The 26,692-nt window shown below is 38.0% G+C and overlaps 1 protein-coding gene across 1 annotated transcript in view; it reads left to right on the top strand.

Annotated features, from left to right (window-relative positions):
- The first annotated feature begins 491 nt into the window (after positions 1-491).
- LOC124287054 (polyamine-transporting ATPase 13A3-like) overlaps positions 492-26,692 on the top strand; it is a 51,631-nt gene continuing 25,430 nt past the window's right edge. Inside the window, 2 exon segments of the mRNA XM_046723523.1 lie at positions 492-653; positions 21,416-21,501. Coding sequence (XP_046579479.1) covers positions 650-653; positions 21,416-21,501 — 90 coding nt within the window. The 5' untranslated portion in view covers positions 492-649.

The raw sequence follows: 26,692 nt of genomic DNA, 5'->3' as shown, positions 1-26,692 counted from the left end.
TAAAAACGTGTATTTTATTTGGATGAACTTATTACGTTCCGTTATTTTTAATATGTGTGTGTGCGTGCGTGCGTGCGTACGTCATGAACACAAAATACGTACGCAGGCTATTTGTTGATAGTGCATGTGAAAGTACAATATAATTGAACAATTACTTACGTTGTGATGTATGTCAGGGATTCATCGTGGGTCACAAATGTTTACTTCATCTAGGGGGTTGAAAGAACAAATACGGTAATTGTGTTGCTTTCCCACCCATGCAGCTCTGTACTTGCAGTAGCGCAGTTTGACCTAATTATTCTTCAGCCGCACCCTTCACACTCCCTGCTAAGTTTGAGAGATTAACTTACTGGCCATATATTTTTAATAATGAGAACTCCTTGATGACTGGACAACACATACACAGGCTATAAGCATGTCAGAAATGATGTAAACTCATGTAACACAACTCCACATGGTACACGCGCCTCCACTCACACAGAACATGCACAACTAGCAGACGAAATACATGTGTATCGATCACGTGCCAGTCGTCTGAACCAATCAACAATGACGTTACATACCGAGCAGGTCATCTTATAGTTCATAGTTATGGCGCGGAGCTAGCATCCAAACAAGGTAATTTCAACAACCAAGGAAAGACGAAAACATGGGTAAGTTTTCTTACATTACCACACATTGTCTTTATCGTGGAACATTTATCATTTATGTGTTCATTCGTTTACGTCCGTGGTATCAATTTTCAACACGTTGAGGGTAAACAGGTTTGGTCACGTATCGAAGAGGTTCTAAGCACGACGAGCCACGCATGACTGTTTATATATGGCCATGTGGTAGGGTGTGTATTCGTGAATACGATATACAGAAACAAAGTGACGATATGGCCAGAAGAATATTCAGCCAAATATTCTACCTTTCATTGTTATTTCAATTAGTGTAACAGAAATATATTTTGGACCCATTCGTCACGATATGGCTGAAATGTGAATGATTGACGAATCAAAACAAAAACAGTCTCAGCAATGTGCAAATGTGTATGCCTGTAGTCTTACATGTTTATAAATCTTCACTCTGTTATGTCAAGTCACAAGTACAGGTTAACCATGTCTCAGAATGTAAGAACTATTTTTCTTATTATATTGAACTTCTTAACCTGTTCCCAACTGTTAGCATTCACACAAGACATCATGCTAAAAATCAAAACAACCAAAAAGCAAAAAGATGACAGGTGCATAAAACTTTGTTGACACATTATGCCTCTAACCATCCAAGTTGATTTAAAAGATAAATATTCTGTTCTAAAGGTTATATAATAACGCGAAACTTGTGTCAACAACTGTATTTGGAAGAGCTTTCATTGATCACACAAACCTGCTCATGTGAATTGTGACTAAACCTGCTCATGTGAATTGTGACTCAATTGAAAATGGGTCAGGCTTACTGTCAGGTATGTGTTTGTCCTCCATTATTCATGCTTTTCTAAAGCAATGTGCAGTGGAACTCCTTTGAGGAGTGAAGATTTGTTAAAGTTTGTGCTATAGAATCAACTTCAACCAAGGGAAAGGGTATCCAGCATATAACTAGACGACTTTGCACTATACCAAGGCGTGCGCGACGATGTAGGCCTTGGCTGGAATATGAGTTTATTCATATGAACTAGGGAAAGGGGTGTTCCCTTATGCGAGCCACAAACCTACAATAGTGTGCTTGAATCAAATATTTGTACAATTGTGTTTCTAGGTTTGTAGGGACCATACCTGTACTCACAGGTTCATCTAAGTGGTGAACATCTTCATACTTTTGTCCCACTTCAGGTCGACTGATATAGAATCACAGAAAAAAAAGTGATCAATCTTGCAGATATAGAAAAGAATCCTAAAGGAGTCCTGAACAGTTCTAAAACAAAATATCATTACAATGTTCCAATAGTAAACCATAAATGTACTATCGCATAAACCAAAACATCCAAACGCTACCTCTATTGGAACAATGTTTAATCCATGTTTAATGCCATGTAAGCTTTGATGTAATTTGTGGTGTCTAAGTATCTGTGTAAACAAACCTTAATCCTCTGTATTCAATGAGTCTACATCGCAGCCAAATTCAACACTGCTAATCAACTTAAACAACATATCAAAACACTATAATCCATTGAAAATAAGAGACATGCTTGAGCAAAGTCAGATTGTACCTGCCTCATAAAGATGGTTGATGTCATATAACCAGGATATTTAGAATCAGATACAAAAGAATTCCAGTAGGCTGAGAATTTGTCAGGTGTTGTCTTGGAATTTTCAAAGTAAGTGCACCGATTGCTCGGCAAATGGGGAAAAAACATTCTTTTGTTCAAAACTGGGGATTATTTTTAAAGTTCTTATGTCCCAAGTGAAAAGGTTTTTTAAAGGCACAATGTCACACATTTTCGACAATGTTTTGGCCTATATTAAATATATTGGGGCATATGCGCTCACTTTAGATTCCTATTAATGCAATAAAAGACTTATTATCCCTTACGACTTGCCTGAAAATCGATAACTGAAACTTCGAGGCGAACTGCTTCCAAACAGAGAACACTTGCCATATATGGACTGTAAACAATTGTTCCGCACATTGAAAACTGTCACACGCGATGTCAGTGTTTTGCCGAACTGGTTTCAATCACAAGTTACTCAAAAAGAGCGCTCCAAGGGACACAACTCTATGGGGTTCATTTGTAATATTGTTTGGCTGGTAAAGAATGCGAGAGTCGATTTAATGCAACTTTGCATTAATTCATTCGAACTTTTTGATATAACATTGTAATCTAAATACGTAATTTGTTTTGTGGTAGCTTCCATGAGGGATGATAGTTAGTATTATTGAGAGAAATGCATTCCTTGTTGTTTGAAAAGTGTAGTGTGACATAGTGCCTTTAAATATGGAAATTTGGATTCTGTAATTTGTATATGTAAAACTAGATAAATTTAGCCTTTTCCTTCATTTGTTTTGGACCTGTTAATGGTGAAATATAAGTTGCCTCTACAAACAATATTAACAGCTTGATCTGGTAAATACTCCATTCCATTTTGTGAATGTTTACAGATATTATGTGGAAATTTGGTGTTGAATATCAGCCTCAACAGGTCTTGTGTAGTCCCTGATTGTTCAGGATTTTTCAAATGTTGATGCTGCTACTGTCAACTTATATCAAAATATCCACTCCTTGCAATTCAAATCCTAGTGGTTAAAGGGTTGGCTTGTCACTCCGAAGACCTGGGTTCGATTCCCACATAGGTACAATGTGTGAAGCTCATTTCTGCTGAAACATTGATAAAGTGGTGTAAAACCATACTCACTCAGTTAAATCATTCCATAATTTCTGAATTGTGAGGTGGCCTTGCCCTGGCCTACTATTAGGCCAAATATAGAGAGCATCAAAATCAGGTTATATGATACACCCACCCTGGTCACCCATACTGCATATCTTGACCATGTTGAACACCACTGCTTGTTACCGTTTATTAGATCACATGGTTAGTACTCATGCAGTTGGTCTTTCAGCATGTACAACCATGTTTGTTTTTTGTATCGTGATACATTTTGTGACAAGTTCCGTATCAACAAGAAATTTGGAGGGTGGATGTGTCATTCTAATTCTAATTACTGGATAACACTTTTTCTGCTGCTGAGATATCCTAAAAGATAGGGACTGTCCTAGCATTTGGCCAATGACTTGGCCCACTTTTGATCAGTTGTGGATGTGTTTCACGGTTCACTGCTCAGTCCGCTAGGCCACCCAACCTCTAACCTTGACATTGTCACACACATGGTTAAAGAATGTCATTATCCCCATGTGTGCTAGGCATATTTCGATTCACTCACACGTATCAAACCAAATTCCTTTTTGAATCATATCATTATTTGAAATCAATAAGAATTAAGATTGACTAGTATTCATGCATTTTTTAAAGGGAGTGTTCTTTTCTTGAATTTGGGTGTTATTTATCAGCTTTCACGAATGGTGTTTCAGTTTTAGATGTCTGTCTGACCCATTGAAAATTCACAGGACCCATTGAATAAAATTAAACACACATTTCAGATTTAACATTTCCCATAATTGGCATTGAAATTATTAACAAACATAAGATATATAAACAGCAAACAAGTGTGACATGTCACATGTAACAACTTTAGTCAAAGTCGTGAAATATACAGTCAGACACTGGGGCTGGCGGACCGTTGTCGAATCAGCCGGACTTGTCAGGGGGTCCGACGCTATTTGTGAACACTGATTTATGAAATGGAATGTTTCCAAGCCAGGCAGGATAATAGTCAACACAGTCATATATATTATATTCTAATATATTCATTTTGACTGCCTTGTGGTCACTGTTCATTGCCGTGATAGATTAACACTGTGGCATTTTTAGAAGTTTGAGAGTCAGATAAGGACATACTTTATGGATGAACAACTCCTTTATTCAGATGATGTGACGTTTTGATACAGATTCTTGTGTACCTGCATGACAAAGATACAAGAATCTGTATCGTAACGTTGCATCACCTGAATAAAGAAGTGGTTTATTCATAAAGTTTGTCCTTATTGAACTGTCAACATGGTAAATTTATGTCAAAGACTCTAAATTGTTATTATATTCATTGCACAATATTCATGATAAGTATCATATTTGTCTCATAATTGACTCATTGCAGCCATAATGTTTACCCTGCATTCAAATCACTAGCAGACTAGCAGTGGAGAAATTCCAGACTAGTCATGTGGATTTGTGTCTCGTCCTGCCTGAACATAATGAAAATGTTTAGTTTTGTTTCAGTTTGCAGCAAAATTAAAGCATTGAAAACTGGTCAAGAATTAGCCCTCAAATTTTTTTACAAGTTCTAGTGAATAAGGACTGCTTTCATTGCATTTTACTGGTTTACGGCACAATTTCGGAATCCGACTTTGTATCAGAATGTCCATGGTTCGAATCCTATAGAGACACTCATAGACTTATGACTGCTGCACATATGTTAGCAATCATTGGATTGTGTAGATTGTGTTTGATTATTTACAGACAGGAATATCAATCAATCAAACTACATGTAGTCATTTATGTAGCGCCTATTTCCAATCCGTGAAAGTCTGCTTAAAGGTGGCTAGGAGGAGCTGTGAAAAAGTTAGTTTTCAAACTTGACTTAAAGTCGCTCAGTGCCTGAACGTTCCAGAGGTTGTCTGGAATATTACTGATTGTGGCGAAAAGCAACAAATAGTGACAAGGACCTTTTTTCTTCCGTAAAGATCAATGTCAAGGCCTTCTCCTTGTCTCTTCAGACCTTTGCAGACAATAACAACCCGATCAATGACCTTTGCGGCATGGTTGGCCGAGTCTTCTAAGCTGCGCCTCTGAGGCATGCCGGCAACCTGTGATTGTGGGTTTAGAACCTGTTTTGTTCTGATGACATTTCAGGGTTTCTCAACATCATTTACGTGTGAATTGGTTCACAAAAGTTGACATGCCATGATATAATTTGAATACTAAAGTGGTGTTATGACCAAATTTGAGATGGCCACACATTCACCCATGCCTAAGGGGTTTATCCGACATTACAATTGGAGTATGCTTGGCATACATTAAGCAACAAATGTCAAATTATTCAGTTGGCTTCCTAGTACCACAAGGGGTAGGTTAGCCTGGTGCTTAGTGTTCGCCCGTCCCTCTGATGACCCAGGTTCGATTCCCAACATGGGTACAATGTGTGAAGCCCATTTCTGGTGTGCCATGCTGTGATATTGCTGGAGTATTGCAAAACCGATGTAAAACTAAACTCACTCGCTCCTTGTAGCACATGTTGTTAGGCTTGTGAAGTTACTAGAAAAGTGAGTATCATGAGACAGATAGTGAGATAGTGAGAATACCGTATTCAGTGTAATAAGCTCTTTGGGCTTTTTGAAAATAGATGAAAGGTTGAGGTGCTTGTTAAAACCATAACAGCTCAGGGTTTTCCTCTCCCGTCAAGCTTGTAGACATTGATATAACAGTTCAAGGCAGCGTTAAACCTCACTCACTCACTCACTCACCCACCCACGCCCAAACAACCAACCAAGACCTCTGTTAAACAAAAGATAACCAACATACATCTATTGAGTCTTGTTGCCTGAAATCTGAGTATTTTTCCTGATGTAACATATGGTGACTGTCCTGACCCATGATGACCTTGATTCCTGACTCTACTTCATTGTGGCTTTTGAGTAGTGTAAGGCAAAGAATGGTGTGTGACAATGCATAGGAGGAGAAACAAGGGTCACGACACCAGTCATTTAACAACATGTGATATGACAAATTAATTATGTACATTATTTAGTATGTGTAAAGCATGTTTAAATTTACAGATTCTGTTGGGATAGCAGGTTACAATAAACATGTGATATTTGACACTTTCACATATCAACTTCATAAATTGTATATATAAATTTGAAAAAACAGTTTTTTTCTATTTCCGACAGTACTTTAGCACTATAAAACCAGCTTAAGCCTGGGCTAGTACAAGCAGCTACACATTTTGACACGCCTGCACGTCCTCATATGAGCGAAATATTCTTAAGCATGACGTTAAACCTCATTTCACCTCACCTGAGAACTGGAAAACTTTATTCCACTTTGCTAATTTCTTGTGAGACTGATTGTTATGATGATGAGATTTTTGAGCATGATGAAAATGATGTCAAGCTTACCAAAAGTCTGAATAACAATGTCTTTATCTTCTTTACATTGGCCATATGTATGATGTAGTGTAGGATTAACAAATCATTTTGGGCTCATGTCTGAAGATCAGGGGCGATGGGGTAGCCTATGGGTCACAAATTATCACAAATTATTTGACTGTCCCTGGTCCCTCTTTATTCTTTACATGACATGACATCACCCTTTAGAGAGCGGCATTGATATAAGCATATTTTATGCTTGTTTGCCAATCCCGTCGTGATCACATGAAGAAATACATCATCCTTTGAGCAATTAGACCTACTACAGATATGCCAACCTCTACGATTTTATCGTAGTCGCAACTAATTTTAGCCTCAAACTACACCAATACGATTGTACAAGAAATTCTACGAAATTTGAAGAAAATTCATTAAAATAATGCCTGTCCTTAGTCCCTGTGTCCTCTTATTTGCTTACATGACATCACCCTCTTACTTGCTTACATGACATCACCCTCTTACTTGCTTACATGACATCACCCTCTTACTTGCTTACATGACATCACCCTCTTACTTGCTTATATGGCATCCCTCTTACTTGCTTACATGACATCACCCTCTTACTTGCTTACATGACACCACCCTCTTACTTGCTTACATGACATCACCCTCTTACTTGCTTACATGACATCACCCTCTTACTTGCTTACATGACATCACCCTCTTACTTGCTTATATGGCATCCCTCTTACTTGCTTACATGACATCACCCTCTTACTTGCTTACATGACACCACCCTCTTACTTGCTTATATGGCATCCCTCTTACTTGCTTACATGACATCACCCCATACTTGCTTACATGACATCACCCTCTTACTTGCTTACATGACATCACCCTCTTACTTGCTTACATGACATCACCCTCTTACTTGCTTACATGACACCACCCTCTTACTTGCTTACATGGCATCCCTCTTACTTGCTTACATGACATCACCCTCTTACTTGCTTACATGACATCACCCTCTTACTTGCTTACATGACATCACCCTCTTACTTGCTTACATGACATCACCCTCTTACTTGCTTACATGACATCACCCTCTTACTTGCTTACATGGCATCCCTCTTACTTGCTTACATGACATCACCCTCTTACTTGCTTACATGACATCACCCTCTTACTTGCTTACATGGCATCCCCTCTTACTTGCTTACATGACATCACCCTCTTACTTGCTTACATGGCATCCCTCTTACTTGCTTACATGGCATCCCTCTTACTTGCTTACATGACATCACCCTCTTACTTGCTTACATGACATCACCCTCTTACTTGCTTACATGGCATCCCTCTTACTTGCTTACATGACATCACCCTCTTACTTGCTTACATGACATCACCCTCTTACTTGCTTACATGGCATCCCTCTTACTTGCTTACATGACATCACCCTCTTACTTGCTTACATGGCATCCCTCTTACTTGCTTACATGGCATCCCTCTTACTTGCTTACATGACATCACCCTCTTACTTGCTTACATGACATCACCCTCTTACTTGCTTACATGGCATCCCTCTTACTTGCTTACATGACATCACCCTCTTACTTGCTTACATGACATCACCCTCTTACTTGCTTACATGACATCACCCTCAGAACAACAAAGCTTATTTTGAAGAGTGCCGGTCTTTTGTTGAGAAGGATTGTTATTGTTATGATGACGAAAATTCCAAGCATGATTAAGATGATATGTATGCTTACCAAATATGAATAACAATATGCCAATTCTTCTCATGTGGCCAATAGAAGATAGTGATATCCATTTTTTGTGTCGGCCACTGTATCTTTGCCAGTGCTTTTCTTTCTTTGCCAGTGCTTTTGGGTCTTATGAAAAGCGGATGTATCAGAGCTGAAATTCGTGTTTTAAAGCCGCTGTTGTTTATGAATACTTTTTGATAAGAAGTGACTATGATGAGATTTTTGAGCATGACTAAATGATATCTCAACTTACCAAAAGTCTGATTAGCAATTTCATTATGTCCTTTTAAACTGTCTGGTGTAAGATATGCTTATCTTTTCTATAGTGACTGTTGAACATATGACAGAACATCTTCAGCTGTGTATTTTGTTGAGAACGATTTTTATTGTTATGATGATGAAAATTCCAAGCATGATAAAGATGATATGTATGCTTACCAAATCTGAATAACAATATGCCAATTCTTCTCACGTAACGCGGAATGGGTTACTATGTATTCACAGGCATATGTATGTCCATCCGTACGTACGTCCTGATTCTTGTTAACACGATATCTCATGAACCGTTGTACCCAATGTCTTCAGATTTGGTGACAGCCTACATTGGGGGATTACGCAGATAGCAGTTGATTTGGGTGACCTTGACCTTATCTTAAAGGTCACCACAACACTTTGACCACCTTTCAAACTTATGTAAACACGATATGTCATAAAACATTGAAGACAATATCTTCAATTATGTCGACAGCCTACATTTGGTGATTGTGTAGACACCTGTCATTTCAGGCATCTTGTATGTGACCAAAAAATAAAAGATAGTAAATATGCTATACATATTTCATTCCTTAACGACAGGGGACATTGCCATATCAGTGGCAAAGACTTGTTATGAGAAGAGGTCACCATGATGATATTTTGAGCATGATTAAAATGATATGTCAGCTTACCAAAAGTGTGATTAGCAATTTCATTATGTCCTTTTAAACTTTCCGGTGTAAGATATGCTCATCTTTTCTATAGTGTTGAGCATATGACAGAACATCTTCAGCTGTGTTCAAATGTTCCTGTTCGTTGGGAAACCCTTTTTGTAACGGCAAACTTTTGCAAATCATTTGCCTGTCCTCGGTCCCGGGGTCATTATGTTTGCTTACATGATATCACCCTCAGAACAACAAAGCTTATTTTGAAGAATGCCAGTCTTTTGTTGAGAAGGATTGTTATTGTTATGATGACGAAAATTCCAAGCATGATTAAGATGATATGTATGCTTACCAAATCTGAATAACAATATACCAATTCTTCTCATGTGGCCAGTAGAAGATAATGAGATCTATTTATTATTTATTGTGTCAGCCACTGTATCTTTGCCAGTGCTTTTCTATGTCCATTTACACCAAATATTGTGTGCAGATTATTTTTTTTTTTTTGGGTCTTATGAAAAGCGGATGTATCAGCTGAAATTCGTGTTACGACGCTGTTGTTTATGATTCCATACGAAAACTTTTTCCTTTTTCTTGACTATGTATTCAGCGGCGTCCGTCCATCTCGATTCTTGTTAACTAGGGCTGGATATTGCCCTGATTTTCATAATGCAATGTATTGCAATAATTTGAGAGATATTGCAATACATATTGTGATATATTGACTGGAAGGTTTCTGCCCAAGTGTGTACATCATAAATTCATAATAGCTCTCTGTGTGCGACATCATCTTCTTAGTTGCTGTTACACCATACTTTCAGGCTCCCTGTCCCCATTGTGTATGGCTGTATGCCAATCGTTTACAGATAAATAAAATGATACAGAGTCTTAACGTGGAATGTTTAATTGAAATATTTCAACAAAGTTTTGCGAACATAATACGAAAGGTAATAGTATAACATGATTTTCATGGTTAGTGTTGTTTGCTTCACCAGTATGCACTTCAACGCAGTATGTAATCATTGTTACTGTATGTCAGTGATTCGATCAGATTCAACTCCAATATTAACATGTGTTAACATGAACTATTGTAAATTCGTGTTTTATGCCTCTGTTGTTTATGAATACTTTTTGATAAGAAGAGGTCACTATGTAACTGATACGATGTCAAATGGTAAGAATAGTCGTTGCCCCCAAAAGTTCTGAAGCCATTCATTAATTAATTACTTCCACTTCACAAGAAATTTTACTGACCCTTGGGTCAGCCGCCTAAGTTTTACCTTGCCACCCATGGACATGTAAATCTTACTTGAAACTTTTGTTTGGGACTGATTGTCATTGTTATAATGATGAGATTTTTGAGCATGATTAAAATGATATGTCAGCTTACCAAAAGTCTGAATAACAATGTCACTGTCCTTTTTAAACAGTCCGCTGTAAGATAAACCTGTCCTATTTATAGTGTTGAGCATATGACAGAACATCTTTTGCTGTATTCAACTATATATTTTTGTATGAAAACATATATTTTATTTCAACCAAATCACAACATCTGAATCATTAGTACCAAAACTCAAGCATTTATGTATAATATTACACTGAGCAGTAGGGGTGGGTATTGCAGAGAATTTTCATATTGCATATATATTGCGATGCGAAAGCATATATTGCAATATGTATTGCAATATATTGCAAGATGTTTTTTTAACAAACAACTACTTATAATCGAGTTAATGCTTGATTTATAAAGCGAATCCACAACAAAATCACTATGCTTGATTAGGCTTTAATAGAAAGTTTTAATCATGACAAAATGAAAATGTAAATAATGTATGGCACAAATGAAACAAGGAAAGGAATAATTTAAAAAACGGAAATATCCGAAGATTTCCGAGTGTTACGTAGTTTTCCGAATGCATGTGTCAAAATACCGGTTTTCGATCAGCGTATTGCAATACGTTTCATTTTCATGCCTGAACCGGTATACCGGTTATATTGCGCAGCCCTACTGAGCAGCAGGTGCAACAAAGTCATTAATTGCGGTTTAATTGGGTGCATTGTGGTTTCCTTAATTGAGCCCTGCAAGATCTGATGTTGCATTATCTGATATATTACATGATGTGATAGTGGTGTAACGATTCATCGATAGTATCGATGTTTACATCGTCAACTTCGCGATACGAGTGCATTGATACAAAACACATTTAGGCAATATATCAGGATATTTATATCGCAAGCGTCCATGATACATCAATGCATTGCCACAAGAGACGATATATCCTGATACAACTTAAATACTACTAAAGGAATATTGCATTAGGAATAGGAAAGGAGTCTCTTTGAAATTCTTCTGAAACAAATTGAACTTTAAAGGAATTTGTTTGTGTCTGTTATCTTTGTTACATGAACAAGCAGTTGGTGTATAAGTCAAAGAGTGTGAACATTTTACAAACTCTGAACTGTAGAATATTTGTCTTCAAGAAATTGAAATATGCAGATATGTTTTAGTTCTTTGACAAATAACAGCATTTATTAACAACTATGAACAATGACTTAGCTCTGTTAAGAAAGAGAACAAAGAGAAGATAAAATTTAGAAAGCAGACTTGAGAGTTTTTTTCAGTGATTCTGAATTCTGATATAAATGACATTGAGTTGTTTGTGAAAGCATTGGTGTAGAAACACAACTTTCCAAGGGAAACTTCACTTTCAAATGTATATATAAGGTCATTTTATCTACCATATCTGTTCTGTTATTAGAAATTGTAAAGTATCAGGATACGTATCGTATTGCCACCATTATATCGTGATGATAATCTAATATCGCTGGTTTGATGATACTTTGATGATATATGGTCTCGCCTCATTAAACTGGTATCGGGATATATTGTCGCGCCACTTAGTCCATGATACACAGCTCTATGATGTGACATGCTATCGTCTCATTTATTACATGATGTGGACCCGTGAAGATCCGGGGTAGAATAGGTCTCCAGCAACACATGCTTGCCACAAAAGGTGACTATGCTTAGGCGACTATGCTTAGGCGACATCACCCTCTTACTTGCTTACATGACATCACCCTCTTACTTGCTTACATGACATCACCCTCTTACTGGGCGGTGGGGTAGCCTAGTGGTTAAAGCGTTCGCTCCTCACGCCGAAGACCCGGGTTCGATCCCAACATGGGTACATTGTGTGCAGCCCATTTCTGGTGTCCCCCGCCGTGATGTTGCTGGAATATTGCTAAAAGCGGCGTAAAATCAAACTCACTCACTCACTACATGACATCACCCTCAGAACAACAAAGCTTATTTTGAAGAAAGCCGGTCTTTTGTTGGGAAGGATTGTTATTGTTATGATGACGAAAACTCCAAGCATGATTAAGATGATATGTATGCTTACCAAATCTGAATAACAATATACCAATTCTTCTCATGTGGCCAATAGAAGATAGTGATATGTATTTATTATTTATTGTGTCAGCCACTGTATCTTTGCCAGTGCTTTTCTATGTCCATTTACACCAAATATTGTGTGCAGATTGTCTGAATTATTTTTTGGTCTTATGAAAAGCGGATATATCAGCTGAAATTCGTGTTACGCTGCTGTTGTTTATGATTCCATATGAGTACTTTTTTCTTTTTCTTTTTGACTATGTATTCAGCGGCGTCCGTCCATCTCGATTCTTGTTAACTAGGGCTGGATATTGCCCTGATTTTCATATTGCAACGTAATAGTATTGCAATAATTTGAGAGATATTGCAATACATATTGAGATATATTGACTGGAAGGTTTCTGCCCAAGTGTGTACATCATAAATTCATAATAGCTCTCTGTGTGCGACATCATCTTCTTAGTTGCTGTTACACCATACTTTCAGGCTCCCCGTCCCCATTGTGTACGGCTGTATGCCAATCGTTTACAGATAAATAAAATGATACAGAGTCTTAACATGGAATGTTTAATTGAAATATTTCAACAAAGTTTTGCGAACATAATACTAAAGGCAATAGTATAACATGATTTTCATGGTTAGTGTTGTTTGCTTCACCAGTATGCACTTCAACGCAGTATGTAATCATTGTTACTGTATGTCAGTGATTCGATCAGATTCAACTCTGTGTTAACATGAACTATTGCAAATTCGTGTTTTATGCCTCTGTTGTTAATGAATACTTTTTGATAAGAAGAGGTCACTATGTAACTGATAGATGTCAAATGGTAAGAATAGTCGTTGCCCCCCAAATTCTTTAAATACTTCCACTTCGCAAGAAATTTTACTGACATTTGGGTCAGCTGCCAAAGTTTTACCTTGCCACCCATGGAAATGTAAATCTTACTTGGTTTGATAAGGGGTATACTTGGCCCATGGATATCTGAATCATATTTCATTCACCCAAAGTGAGTATAAATTAGTAAACGAGCTTATGTGAATAATGTCCATTACATTTATACATAAATACAACAAATATTAGATAATAAACAGCATGATAAGAGAGCAAGCAACCTGTGTATATTACATCTTATTTACCCATCAAATGTGCGATTGAATGTTTACATCTTATGGTGGTCAGATAAATAACTAATGCAATGTGTCTTCATAGGAATGGCAGCAGGAGCAGGATGGATTTAGAGATATATGCCGTTCAAACATGTATGCATTCAAATCACTATATCAAAGAGGCAAAAATGGACTATTTAGCAAAAATGAGTACCAAAATATAAGTCAAACCTACTGTCGGTTTATAAGAGCAAGGGTGGAGAAGAAGTAGCCTGGCTAGACCAGAATCACCCCCTTTTGATATAAGAGCAATGGTGGAGAAGAAGTAGCCTAGCTAGGCCAGAATCTCCCACTTTTGATATAAGAGCAAGGGTGGAGAATAAGTAGCCTGGCTAGACCAGAATCTCCCCCTTTTGATATAAGAGCAATGGTGGAGAAGAAGCAGCCTAGCTAGGCCAGAATCTCCCCCTTTTGATATAAGAGCAATGGTGGAGAAGAAGTAGCCTAGCTAGGCCAGAATCTCCCCCTTTTGATATAAGAGCAATGGTGGAGAAGAAGTAGCCTGGCTAGACCAGAATCTACCCCTTTTGATATAAGAGCAATGGTGGAGAAGAAGCAGCCTAGCTAGGCCAGAATCTCCCCCTTTTGATATAAGAGCAATGGTGGGGAAGAAGTAGCCTAGCTAGGCCAGAATCTCCCCCTTTTGATATAAGAACAAGGGTGGGGAAGAAGTAGCCTGGCTAGGCCAGAATCTTCCCACTTTTCATAAAAAAACAGAACAAAATATCCTAGTTTATCTCATGAACTGTTGTACCCAATGTCCTCAAATTTTGTGACAGCCTACATTGGGGGAAAAGTCTGATTAGCAATTTCAATATGACCTTTTAAACTGTCCGGTGTATGATAGCTGAAATTCGTGTTTTATGCCTCTGTTGTTTATGAATACTTTTTGATAAGAAGAGGTCACTATGTGACTGATACGATGTCAAATGTTAAATCACTCACTTGTGTAAGAATAGTCGTTGCCCCCAAAAGTTCTGAAGCGATTCATTAATTAATTACTTCCACTTCACAAGAATTTTACTGACCCTTGGGTCAGCTGCCTAAGTTTTACCTTGCCACCCATGGAAATGTAAATCTTACTTGAAACTTTTGTTTGGGACTGATTGTCATTGTTATAATGATGAGATTTTTGAGCATGATTAAAATGATATGTCAGCTTACCAAAAGTCTGAATAACAATGCCACTGTCCTTTTAAACAGTCCGCTGTAAGATAAACCTGTCCTATTTATAGTGTTGAACATATGACAGAACATCTTTAGCTGTATTCAACTAGTTTTTTATGATATGAAAACATATATTTTATTTCAACCAAATCACAGTACAGTGAAGCCTCGTTAATCCGGATGGTTGCGTTTCTCAGCAAATTCGTCCAGATTGCGAATAGTCCGGACTACTGAATCAAGACCCAAGTTGCTTCCCTTACTATTACAAAAACGACACGAATCTGGATAAAACAAATAAGCATTTAATGTAAAGCTTATTGAATTCATCACATCAATAATTTTACCGAGTGACATCAGCATGTTGATCCGACGTGTCTGATCACGTCCTTCCTCAGCACAGGTGATGTAATGTCTAACAAGCGATCTATTGTAGTATGCCTTGAATGTCCGAATTATTCCTGCATCCATCGGAGACATGGTATTTGGTCACATTTCGCAAAGTTAGCGAAGCACACTTGTGACTTGCAGCGTTGTCGTAAAGCAAAATCACTTTAAGTCCACGTGACCGCATCTGTCTGTCAAAGTACATTAACCAATCACAAAACAGCTCACTTGTCATCCACGCCTTTGTATTGTGGCGTCAATCAAAGTGTAAATGTACAGCATCTTCAGTCGGGAGCTTTCACTGTCTAATTAAAACAACAACCCAGTTGGCCAGTTAATTAAGTAAACATCGCCGGGAGGTGTTGTTTCGGTTCGTGAACACGACTTACAGCGTCCGGACTGTGAAGCAATTTACTGTTTATTTTTACTGATTGGTGACAGCTACTTACCGTCCGGTTCCGGAAACCGAATTTCTGGATTATTGAGGCAAATTATATAGGCATAGATTGGTAACAAGCTGACATGGTCCGGGAGGCGAGACATCCGGATTATCGGAGTCCGGACTAACGGGGCTTCACTGTATCTGAATCATTAGTACCAAAACTCAAGCATTATGTATAATTTTACACTGAGCAGTAGGGGTGGGTATTGCAGAGAATTTTCATATTGCAATATATTGTGATGCGAAAGCATATATTTTTCCTTATCCTGACTCATGCTTAATGCTTGTCTCCTTCCTCTTGCGAATGTTAGTGGAACACTTGTATCTCCTATTGAAGCTCCCTTCAATAAAGAACAGACGTAAAATCACTCCTACCAAGAGTTATCTCCCCAGCCGTTTAGGTATCGTATCGCCACCATTATATCGCGCTGGTTTGATGATACTTTGTTGATATATCGTCTCGCCTCATTAAACTGGTATCGGGATATATTGTCGCGCCACTTAGTCCATGATACACAGCTCTATGATGTGACATGCTATCATCTCATCTCATCTATCTCATCACCCTCTTACTTGCTTACATGACATCACCCTCTTACTGGGCGGTGGGGTAGCCTAGTGGTTAAAGCGTTCGCTCCTCACGCCGAAGACCCGGGTTCGATCCCCACATGGGTACGTTGTGTGAAGCCCATTTCTGGTGTCCCCCGCCGTGATGTTGCTGGAATATTGCTAAAAGCGGCTTAAAATCAAACTCAGTCAGTCAGTCAGTCAGTCACCCTCTTACTTGCTTACATGACATCACCCTCTTACTTGCTTACATGACATCACCCTCTTACTTGCTTACATGACATCACAAGCCCATTTATGGTGTCCCCCGCCATGATATTGCTGGAATATTGCTAAAAGCGGCGTAAAACCCAACTCACTCACTCACTACATGACATCACCCTCAGAACAACAAAGCTTATTTTGAAGAAAGCCGGTCTTTTGTTGGAAAGGATTGTTATTGTTATGATGACGAAAATTCCAAGCATGATTAAGATGATATGTATGCTTACCAAATCTGAATAACAATATGCCAATTCTTCTCATGTGGCCAATAGAAGATAGTGATATCCATTTTTTGTGTCGGCCACTGTATCTTTATCTGATCCAGTGCTTTTCTATGGCCATTTACACCAAATATTGTGTGCAGATCAAGTCTGAATTATTTTTTGGGGTCTCATGAAAAGCGGATGTATCGAGCTGAAATTTGTGTTTTACGCCGCTGTTGTTTATGAATACTTTTTTTTTGTCACCTGCCGTAACATGGAATGGGTTACTATGTATTCACAGGCATATGGTGACAGCCTACATTGGGGGATTACGCAGATAGCACTCGATCTGGGTGACCTTGACCTTATCTTCAAGGTCACCGCTACACTTTGACCACTTTTCAAACTCTTGTTGGCGCGAAATCTCATGGACTGTTGTGCCCAGTGGCTTCAATTAATTTCGTGACAGCCTACATTGGGGGATTACGCAGATAGCAGTTGATTTGGGTGACCTTGACCTTATCTTAAAGGTCACCACAACACTTTGACCACCTTTCAAACTTCTGTGTACACGAAGGGGCGGTGGGGTAGTCTAGTGGTTAATGCGTTGGCTCGTCACGCGAAGACCCGGGTTCGAATCCCCACATGGGTACAATGAGTGAAGCCCATTTCTGGTGTCCCCCGCCGTGATATTGCTGGAATATTGCTAAAAGCGGCGTAAAACCAAACTCAGTCAGTCAGTCAGTCTGTGTACACGATATCTCATAAAACATTGCAGACAATATCTTCAATTATGTTGACAGCCTACATTTGGTGATTGTGTAGACACCAGTCATTTCAGGCATCTTGTATGTGACCAAAAATTAAAAAGTAGTAAATATGCTATACATATTCCATTCTTTTACGACAGGGGACATTGCCATATCAGTGGCAAAGACTTGTTATGAGAAGAGGTCACCATGATGATATTTTTTAGCATGATTAAAATGATATGTCAGCTTACCAAAAGTCTGATTAGCAATTTCATTATGTTCTTTTGAACTGTCCGGTATAAGATATGCTCATCTTTTCTATAGTGTTGAGCATATGACAGAACATCTTCAGCTGTGTTAAAATGTTCCTGTTCGGTGGGAAACCCTTTTTTGTAATGGCAAACCTTTGCAAATCATTTGCCTGTCCTCGGTCCCGGGGTCATTATGTTTGCTTGCATTCACCCTCAGAACAACAAAGCTTACTATGAAGAATGCCGGTCTTTTGTTGAGAAGGATTGTTATTGTTATGATGACCAAAATTCCAAGCATGATTAAGATGATATGTATGCTTACCAAATCTGAATAACAATATGCCAATTCTTCTCATGTGGCCAATAGAAGATAGTGAGATCTATTTATTGTATCGGCCACTGTATCTTTGCCAGTGCTTTTCTATGTCCATTTACACCAAATATTGTGTGCAGATTGTCTGAATTTTTTTTGGGTCTTATGAAAAGCGGATGTATCAGAGCTGAAATTTGTGTTACGCCGCTGTTGTTTATGATTCCATATGAATACTTCTTTTTTTTTCTTTTTTTTTTGGACTATGTATTCAGCGGCGTCCGTCCATCTCGATTCTTGTTAATTAGGGCTGGATATTGCCCTGATTTTCATATTGCAATGTATTGCAATAATTTGAGAGATATTGCAATACATATTGTGATATATTGACTGGAAGGTTTCTGCCCAAGTGTGTACATCATAAATTCATAATAGCTCTCTGTGTGCGACATCATCTTCTTAGTTGCTGTTACGCCATACTTTCAGGCTCCCCGACCCCATTGTGTACGGCTGTATGCCAGTCGTTTACAGATAAATAAAATTATACAGAGTCTTAACATGGAATGTTTAATTGAAGTATTTCAACAAAGTTTTGCGAACATAATACTAAAGGCAATAGTATAACATGATTTTCATGGTCAGTGTTGTTTGCTTCACCAGAATGCACTTCAATGCAGTATGTAATTATTGTTACTGTATGTAATAACTAAAATCCTTGACTAGAATGTCATTATACAGTCCTACAAAATTAATAAGACTTAGACCTTTATGATAAATTGATGTCAAATGTCCCATTATGAAACAAACAAAAATAACAAAATACTGTGAATTGTGAAATGGTCACTCAGAGCCAGATGCTCTACTAATAAGTCCAAATAAAAAATGGTCCATTTGAGGCCACTTAATTCCTCCAAATGAAACCATTCAAACCCACAAAATGTAAAGCATTTGGTAGAATATTTGGCACTTATAATGACACTTCCACTTGTAAAATGTTACATGAAACCAAGAGAAATATTTAGCACTTTTAGAGCACATTTTTTGCTGTGGAAATCAAGGGCAGATAATTCAAAGAGAGATAACTCTGGATGACAATATATTGAAGAATCTGAACCATATCGCGATTTTCATATCAGCCTAGCCCAAACGTCCCCGGGGTAAGAATATCCTAGGACAAAATATTCCCGGGGAAAGTTTAGACCGGGGAAGGAATGGCCTGCTACACCGGTAATATTGCACAGCCCTATTGTTATGCGATATCTCATCAAGTGTTGTACCCAATGTCCTCAAATTTTGTGACAGCCTACATAGGGGGAAAAGTCTGATAAGCAATTTCAATATGACCTTTTAAACTGTCCGGTGTATGATAGCTGAAATTCGTGTTTTATGCCTCTGTTGTTTATGAATACTTTTTGATAAGAAGAGGTCACTATGTGACTGATATGATGTCAAATGTTAAATCACTCACTTGTGTAAGAATAGTCGTTGCCCCAAAAAGTTCTGAAGCCATTCATTAATTAATTACTTCCACTTCACAAGAAATTTTACTGACCCTTGGGTCAGCCGCCTAAGTTTTACCTTGCCACCCATGGACATGTAAATCTTACTTGAAACTTTTGTTTGGGACTGATTGTCATTGTTATAATGATGAGATTTTTGAGCATGATTAAAATGATATGTCAGCTTACCAAAAGTCTGAATAACAATGTCACTGTCCTTTTTAAACAGTCCGCTGTAAGATAAACCTGTCCTATTTATAGTGTTGAGCATATGACAGAACATCTTTTGCTGTATTCAACTATATATTTTTGTATGAAAACATATATTTTATTTCAACCAAATCACAACATCTGAATCATTAGTACCAAAACTCAAGCATTTATGTATAATATTACACTGAGCAGTAGGGGTGGGTATTGCAGAGAATTTTCATATTAGATATATATTGCGATCTATTATATTGCAATATGTATTGCAATATATTTGTTTTTAACAAACAACTACTTATAATCGAGTTAATGCTTGATTTATAAAGCGAATCCACAACAAAATCACTATGCTTGATTAGGCTTTAATAGAAAGTTTTAATCATGACAAAATGAAAATGTAAATAATGTATGGCACAAATAAAACAAGGAAAGGAATAATTTAAAAAACGGAAATATCCGAAGATTTCCGAGTGTTACGAAGTTTTCCGAATGCATGTCAAAATACCGGTTTTCGATCAGCGTATTGCAATACGTATCGTTTTCATGCCTGAACCGGTATACCGGTTATATTGCTTATATTACGCAGCCCTACTGAGCAGCAGGTGCAACAAAGTCATTAATTGCGGTTTAATTGGGTGCATTGTGATTTCCTTAATTGAGCCCTGCAAGATCTGATGTTGCATTATCTGATATATTACATGATGTGATAGTGGTGTAACGATTCATCGATAGTATCGATGTTTACATCGTCAACTTCGCAACTATTGCATGATGTGACATGGCATCACCTATTTTTTACATGTGCGACATGACACCATCTGATATATTACATTTGATTACATGTGACACTACATCATTTGATTTATTACATGATGTGACATGCCATCATCTGATTTATTTGATTACATGATGTGACATGCCATCATCTGATTTATTACATGATGTGACATGCCATCATCTGATTTATTACATGATGTGACATGCCATCATCTGAGACATGCCATCATCTGATTTATTACATGATGTGACATGCCATCATCTGAGACATGCCATCATCTGATTTATTACATGATGTGACATGCCATCATCTGATTTATTTCATGATGTGACATGCCATCATCTGAGACATGTCATCATCTGGTTTATTACATGATGTGACAGTGTTTCCGATAGTTTTATTTGCCAGTTTCCATCAGGGCTAGCTGCCGCCTGCAGGATTTAAAATCTACAGGCCATGAATGAAACTACTTCAACTTGTTTATATTTCATAGAAACTATTCATTCATTTGGGAAATGAGTTCAAATGAGACAATTCAAAGAGAAAAAAACTATTGCAATAGTATTGCAATAGTTGGTCACAATAGTTGTTTACCCTTACCAATAACATTATCAGACATGTTTCATGGTCTAATGGTTTCCATGATCTGTTTTCAGGGTCTAAGCTGAAGATGGGACACACAGGTCCTCCACCGATGAAGTCGGATCGAATCTACATCAATCCGGGGGAGGAGGATCAAATGGTAGGAACTGTTGCCATGGTGATCACACTGCTGGCAGTATTGTTAGTTTGAAGAAACTATTCAATTAAAAATGTCAAGCAGATTTTGACAGAACTGATGAAAAAGGGCGAACTGAATGCAGGGAAAGAAACCTTTCAAAATTTCCCCACTAGACCACAGGACCAGTGAGTGGACGATAATTAGTGGTCCTGTCTGTACTTCAGTGGTCCAAAATAACATTCGTAGATTTTACTAACTATCAATACAAAATTCACAAGCCACCAGGACCACTGCATACTTTCCATTTAGTGGTCCAGATGAATTTTTACTAGCCACGGACCACAGGACCAGCGTAAATTTCGCACACTGAATGATGCAGTAAAACTATCATACAACCAGTTTGCCTGATTCAGAAAAATCTGTTTTGAAACATTCATTTTTCAGTGTGTGACTTTCAGCAGTGTATTGTGGGTTCCAAGGCAAAACCATGAAGGTACTAGCCTGGAATCTGTGACGGGCTTCACATGATTTCAAAGAATTTTATTGATTTATTTCATATTACTGCAAAGGTTCTGTAGCCTTTAGCTTGCTATAGAGAAGGGGAAAAAAGTTTTAGTTTGAGAAACTCAATAACTGACACCCTGATTTTTCAGTATATTTCTAATCTGATTAGAAATGGTGGACATGTGAAGAACAAGCAACAGATATTTTAAAATTATTATTATTATTTTTTTTAACCATCTTTATTTCCATTCACAATATACTAAATGCTTGAAATTTGGAACTTGTTTTATTTTTTGTGTATATATTACCTGTTTCACAACAAGACATATTTTTTATAAAATTAATGGTTCGAGTAGCCATTCTTTTCAGCATCCTAAGGTGCTTGCAATGTTAACTAAGTGCATCCATTATCATCTTGTACCTGTGTGAGATGACAGACATGTGGTTCCTTGTTTTCCTGTCAATGCTTTTCATGGAGTAGCCTAGTGGTTAAAGCGTTAGCTCTCCATGCCAAAGACGCGGATCCGATTCCCCACACGGGTGAAGCCCATTTCTGGTGACATTACTGTAATATTGCTAAAAGCGGCATAAAACTAAACTCACTCACTCATTAAGCAGTGGAAACTGACAGATTGATAATGTCAACTGTTGTCCAACAATGATGTAAAATTTTGCACTTGATCAATTACTGGTTCATGATTTACTTGAATATTGTTGAGGATGAATTGAACCAACTGAAAGCAAGGCTTTTCTAGACCTGCTCAGAAGACTGTATGACAAATTAGAAATTTTCCGATTCTTGTTGGAAATTGTAGTTACAGTTTTGTAGAAGTGATTAGTGTATCATTGACCAAATTTAACCTAAAGTACTGTCGGAAATAGAAAAAAACTGTTTTTAGGCTGTTACTCTGTATCCCTAAAATTACTGCAAATAGCATATGTCGAAATAACCTACTTCGGCCTAACTTGGCATTCAGTGGGATGCGTAATAGAATATCCAGAAAAGCACGTTTACTCGTAAAATCGGGCAAAACTTAGAAAAAATACGAATAGCTGCTGAAAACTATAGATCAGACTATAGATGGCAATTAGGTCGCTCAGCCAGGTATGACAACGGACTGTCGACTCACCTGGCATGAAATGCACGTGCTGCCTACAGGCACAAGGGGTCATCTCAAAGATATTTTGTGCTTTTGTGTGTTGACTATGCCTCATCTATTGATTAACATCTTACATGTCTTTCTTTCATGAAGTTTATATTGAGATATGTAAAACAGTATGATACCTGATAACCATAGAAACGCATCGTATTGAATGTATTAGGTGGCATGACCACCCGATCGCGAAGATCGACAGGACTGGATATTATTTGTAAATTGTTATGACATGCCTTGTGCTTCCCCAGTATAATTGCCCTAAAGGATTATCTTATCTTAGCCGATATCTCTATCCCCAAGCCCGACCCCAACGATCGTTTGCGACACCCGTCCAGGTTTTGCTTTTGAGACAAACCCTCCTATCTGTTGCTTTTTATAGTGACAGTAAGACTCCATGGTAGCTACATCCTTAATAGTTTCAGCATGAAAGTTATTATTTTTCACGCCAGCTATCGTTTATAATAAAGCTACATCTAATTTCAAATTGGGCCTTTAAAAAGTGTCCTTTGTAATACAATATCGTCGCACACTAATTTGCATAAAGCCATGGTCTGTTCCATATAAATCTCTTTGGACTTAGAAAAAAACCCCATTGCTCATTTCTGTACTAATCTCTCTTCAGTAAAGTCCTTTTTCTACGTTTCTCATGTCCCTACCACTGAGACTTGTAGTTAGGCCGAACTTAGTTTAACAGATATTTCACACTTGCACATATCAACTACATAAAAATTGTAGAGATAAATGAGAAAATACAGTTTTTTTTCTATTTCCGACAGTACTTTAGTGACAATTTTATGCTCTAATTGCCATGGATCTATGTGCTATTTTTCAAACAGCCTGTCATTTTTTCTACATCTGTCATCTAAACATGCTACTTAATAAACGCTTAACCTATTTCAATGATAATAAGCCTGTCATATGTTCATGCATAGTATTATCCACTGCAAAACAGGAATAAATGTTACTGTAAACAGCTTTGTATTCAGACATAGCTGTGGTTGATTTGACCAGTCTTTTTCCTGTGTTCATGATTGTGGTAACATTGATCAGGTGTGTTCATTCGTGAACTGATAGCTGTTATCAGAATAAAGGGAAACAAGGGCATAATGTATACCAACAGCTGTTCCCTGATGTGTCCAGCATTGAAACTTTACACCAGCAAATTGATTAGATTCGTAGGGCAAATATATATATTATTATATAATTTATAATTAAAGTTAAATAAGAGACCAATCAAGTTATTTCAGAGGGTGGTTTGGTTGGACTGGGACCTGTTTTGTATTTTGGGCTGGGAGTAGTTTTTCAGACACATCTATTTTCAGTGGGAGAAGGCGGGAGTGTCAGCTTCCCTTTCAGGATGTTCTCGTAACCAGAATCCCACCCAAGCACATGCAACCATGTTAACCAGAATCCCACCCAAGCACATGCAACCATGTTTTACAGAAAATCTACCCACTCCGACCAATACATAAACTTGAGTCCAACCATCCCTTGATAACAAATACAGTGAAACCTGTCTAAACCGGCACCCCACAGGACCGAAATAAAATGCCGGTTTTGACAGTGTGCCGGATTAGACAGGTGCCAATGTTGGCAGGTTTCACAGTACTAGCATAGCATAGCATCCTCACTAGACGAGTCATCAATCTCTCCACCCCCACCCTTATCACAGAAATCTAGTACCTTCGCCATGTTTTCACCCAGTTTTACCCAATCTAGACGACAAAATCATCAGCACCACCCTTCATGCAGCAGGTACACCGGCTGCCAACAAATCCTAAGCAGCACGCTTCCATATCTCTCCCCCTTCATAGGAAACACCTCCCACCACATCAGCCATCTCCTTAAGCGACAAGCTAACATCTCCACTCACTTCACCAGCTCTGCACCACCTAAATCACAACTTAGAGCCATTGGCAGCAACACGTCTAAACAGGAAGAACCTAAAGATGTTGTCTACAAAATCAGCAGTGAGTGGCGAGGCCTTTGTAGGTGAAAATTCCTACCCCATAAACATCAGAATCATAGAATACTTAAGATCTACCACCAAATCAGACATTTCAGACCACATCATCAATTGTCCTAACCACAACATCAAGAGGGACAATGTAGAAATATTATCAAGAAACCTCCAGAACTTCTCCATAAGAAAACTTGCAGAAGCAGTTCCAATCCGCCGATACAAGTCATCAATCAACAGAGTCCAAGAGTCCAATCTCATTCACCTACAATGAACTTATAAAACAATAGAGCACTCCAGACTTGATTATTTACACACTGAGCAGGGTGGAAATAACCCATTGCCCGACGCACGAGTCCAGTGTTTTTTCTGTCGGGCAAGCAAATTTGTATATCACACTGTACCCGTGTCCAGTTATTCCAATGTTAATTATGTTGTTTATTTAAAAATCAACAAGAAAATGGCCGGTATAGTGGACAAATTATCAGGGCAAGTGATTTTACATGTGCCACTGTACCGGAGTACACTAACAATTTTAGAGTTATTTCCAGACCTGCTGAGATATCTGGAATATTGCTGAGTGTGGTGTTAATCAATGAATGAACAAGCACAGCATTTCACCAAAGTGGTACAGGGCTACAGATAAGGGGCGTACAGGCATAATGTATGCCTAAAAATCAACGACATAATATAAGATTTCAAGCGTATCATGTACACACATAAATTCCTTTGTACGTCTAACATATATGAAGTTTAATAGCTGAAAAGTTGTTTAATGTTACAAATAACAAACCACATCACCAACTCGCTCACACAAAAACATGTCAGTACTCCTTCAAAATTCTCAGTACACCTCCACTTGCAATATGTAAGAAACACATGTATGCTTGGTTATTGAGAATGCCATATCCATGATACAACACCTCAAATAGGTCCCAAAAAGAAGGTTGGCAGCTTGATCCATAACGACATGGACATTGAAAGATAGTCATTTGTGTCAAGCAGCCTGGTCAACATGTACCAGGGGCGGTGGGTAGCCTACAGGTTATAGCGTTCGCTCATCACGTCGAAGACCCCGGTTCGATTCCCCACATGGGTACAATGTGTGAAGCCCATTTCTAGTGTCCCTGGCTGTGATATTGCTGGAATATTGCTAAATGCGGCGTAAAACTACACTCACTCAAAATGCCAGTTCAATCTGAGTTATCATTCAATTGGTTCTCTCATGAACCAATCAGAGCAGGGTTCACACAGGCTTGAAAAAGACATTTTAGCATTTTACTCTAAAAAGGCCTTAAGTTTGTTTTAACCATGAAAAGGCCCTAATTGCCAGTGATTTGTCCTAAAAAAGGCACTATAAAACATGTCAAGTTATAATTTGTCAGGAAATTTATGCATGATGAAAATACCTTGCAGTGACAGTAGGCATTAAATTAATCTCCATCGCAAAGCAAAGCTTTTCCCTTCATGGTCAGTCCCACATTTGACAACCTTGTGTGTATTCAACAAATTGTGTGTTATGTGTGTTTCTATATTTGCTTGAAGTTGTTGATAAGGCCTTGAAAAGCCCCTGGTCTTCAATTTAATGGGT

This window comes from Haliotis rubra, unplaced genomic scaffold, assembly GCF_003918875.1.
Source record: "Haliotis rubra isolate DU_JTF1 unplaced genomic scaffold, ASM391887v1 Scf4, whole genome shotgun sequence".
Lineage (NCBI taxonomy): Eukaryota > Metazoa > Mollusca > Gastropoda > Lepetellida > Haliotidae > Haliotis > Haliotis rubra.
The sequence above is the reverse complement of the archived record's forward strand: the minus strand, read 5'-3'. Positions and strand labels throughout refer to the sequence as shown.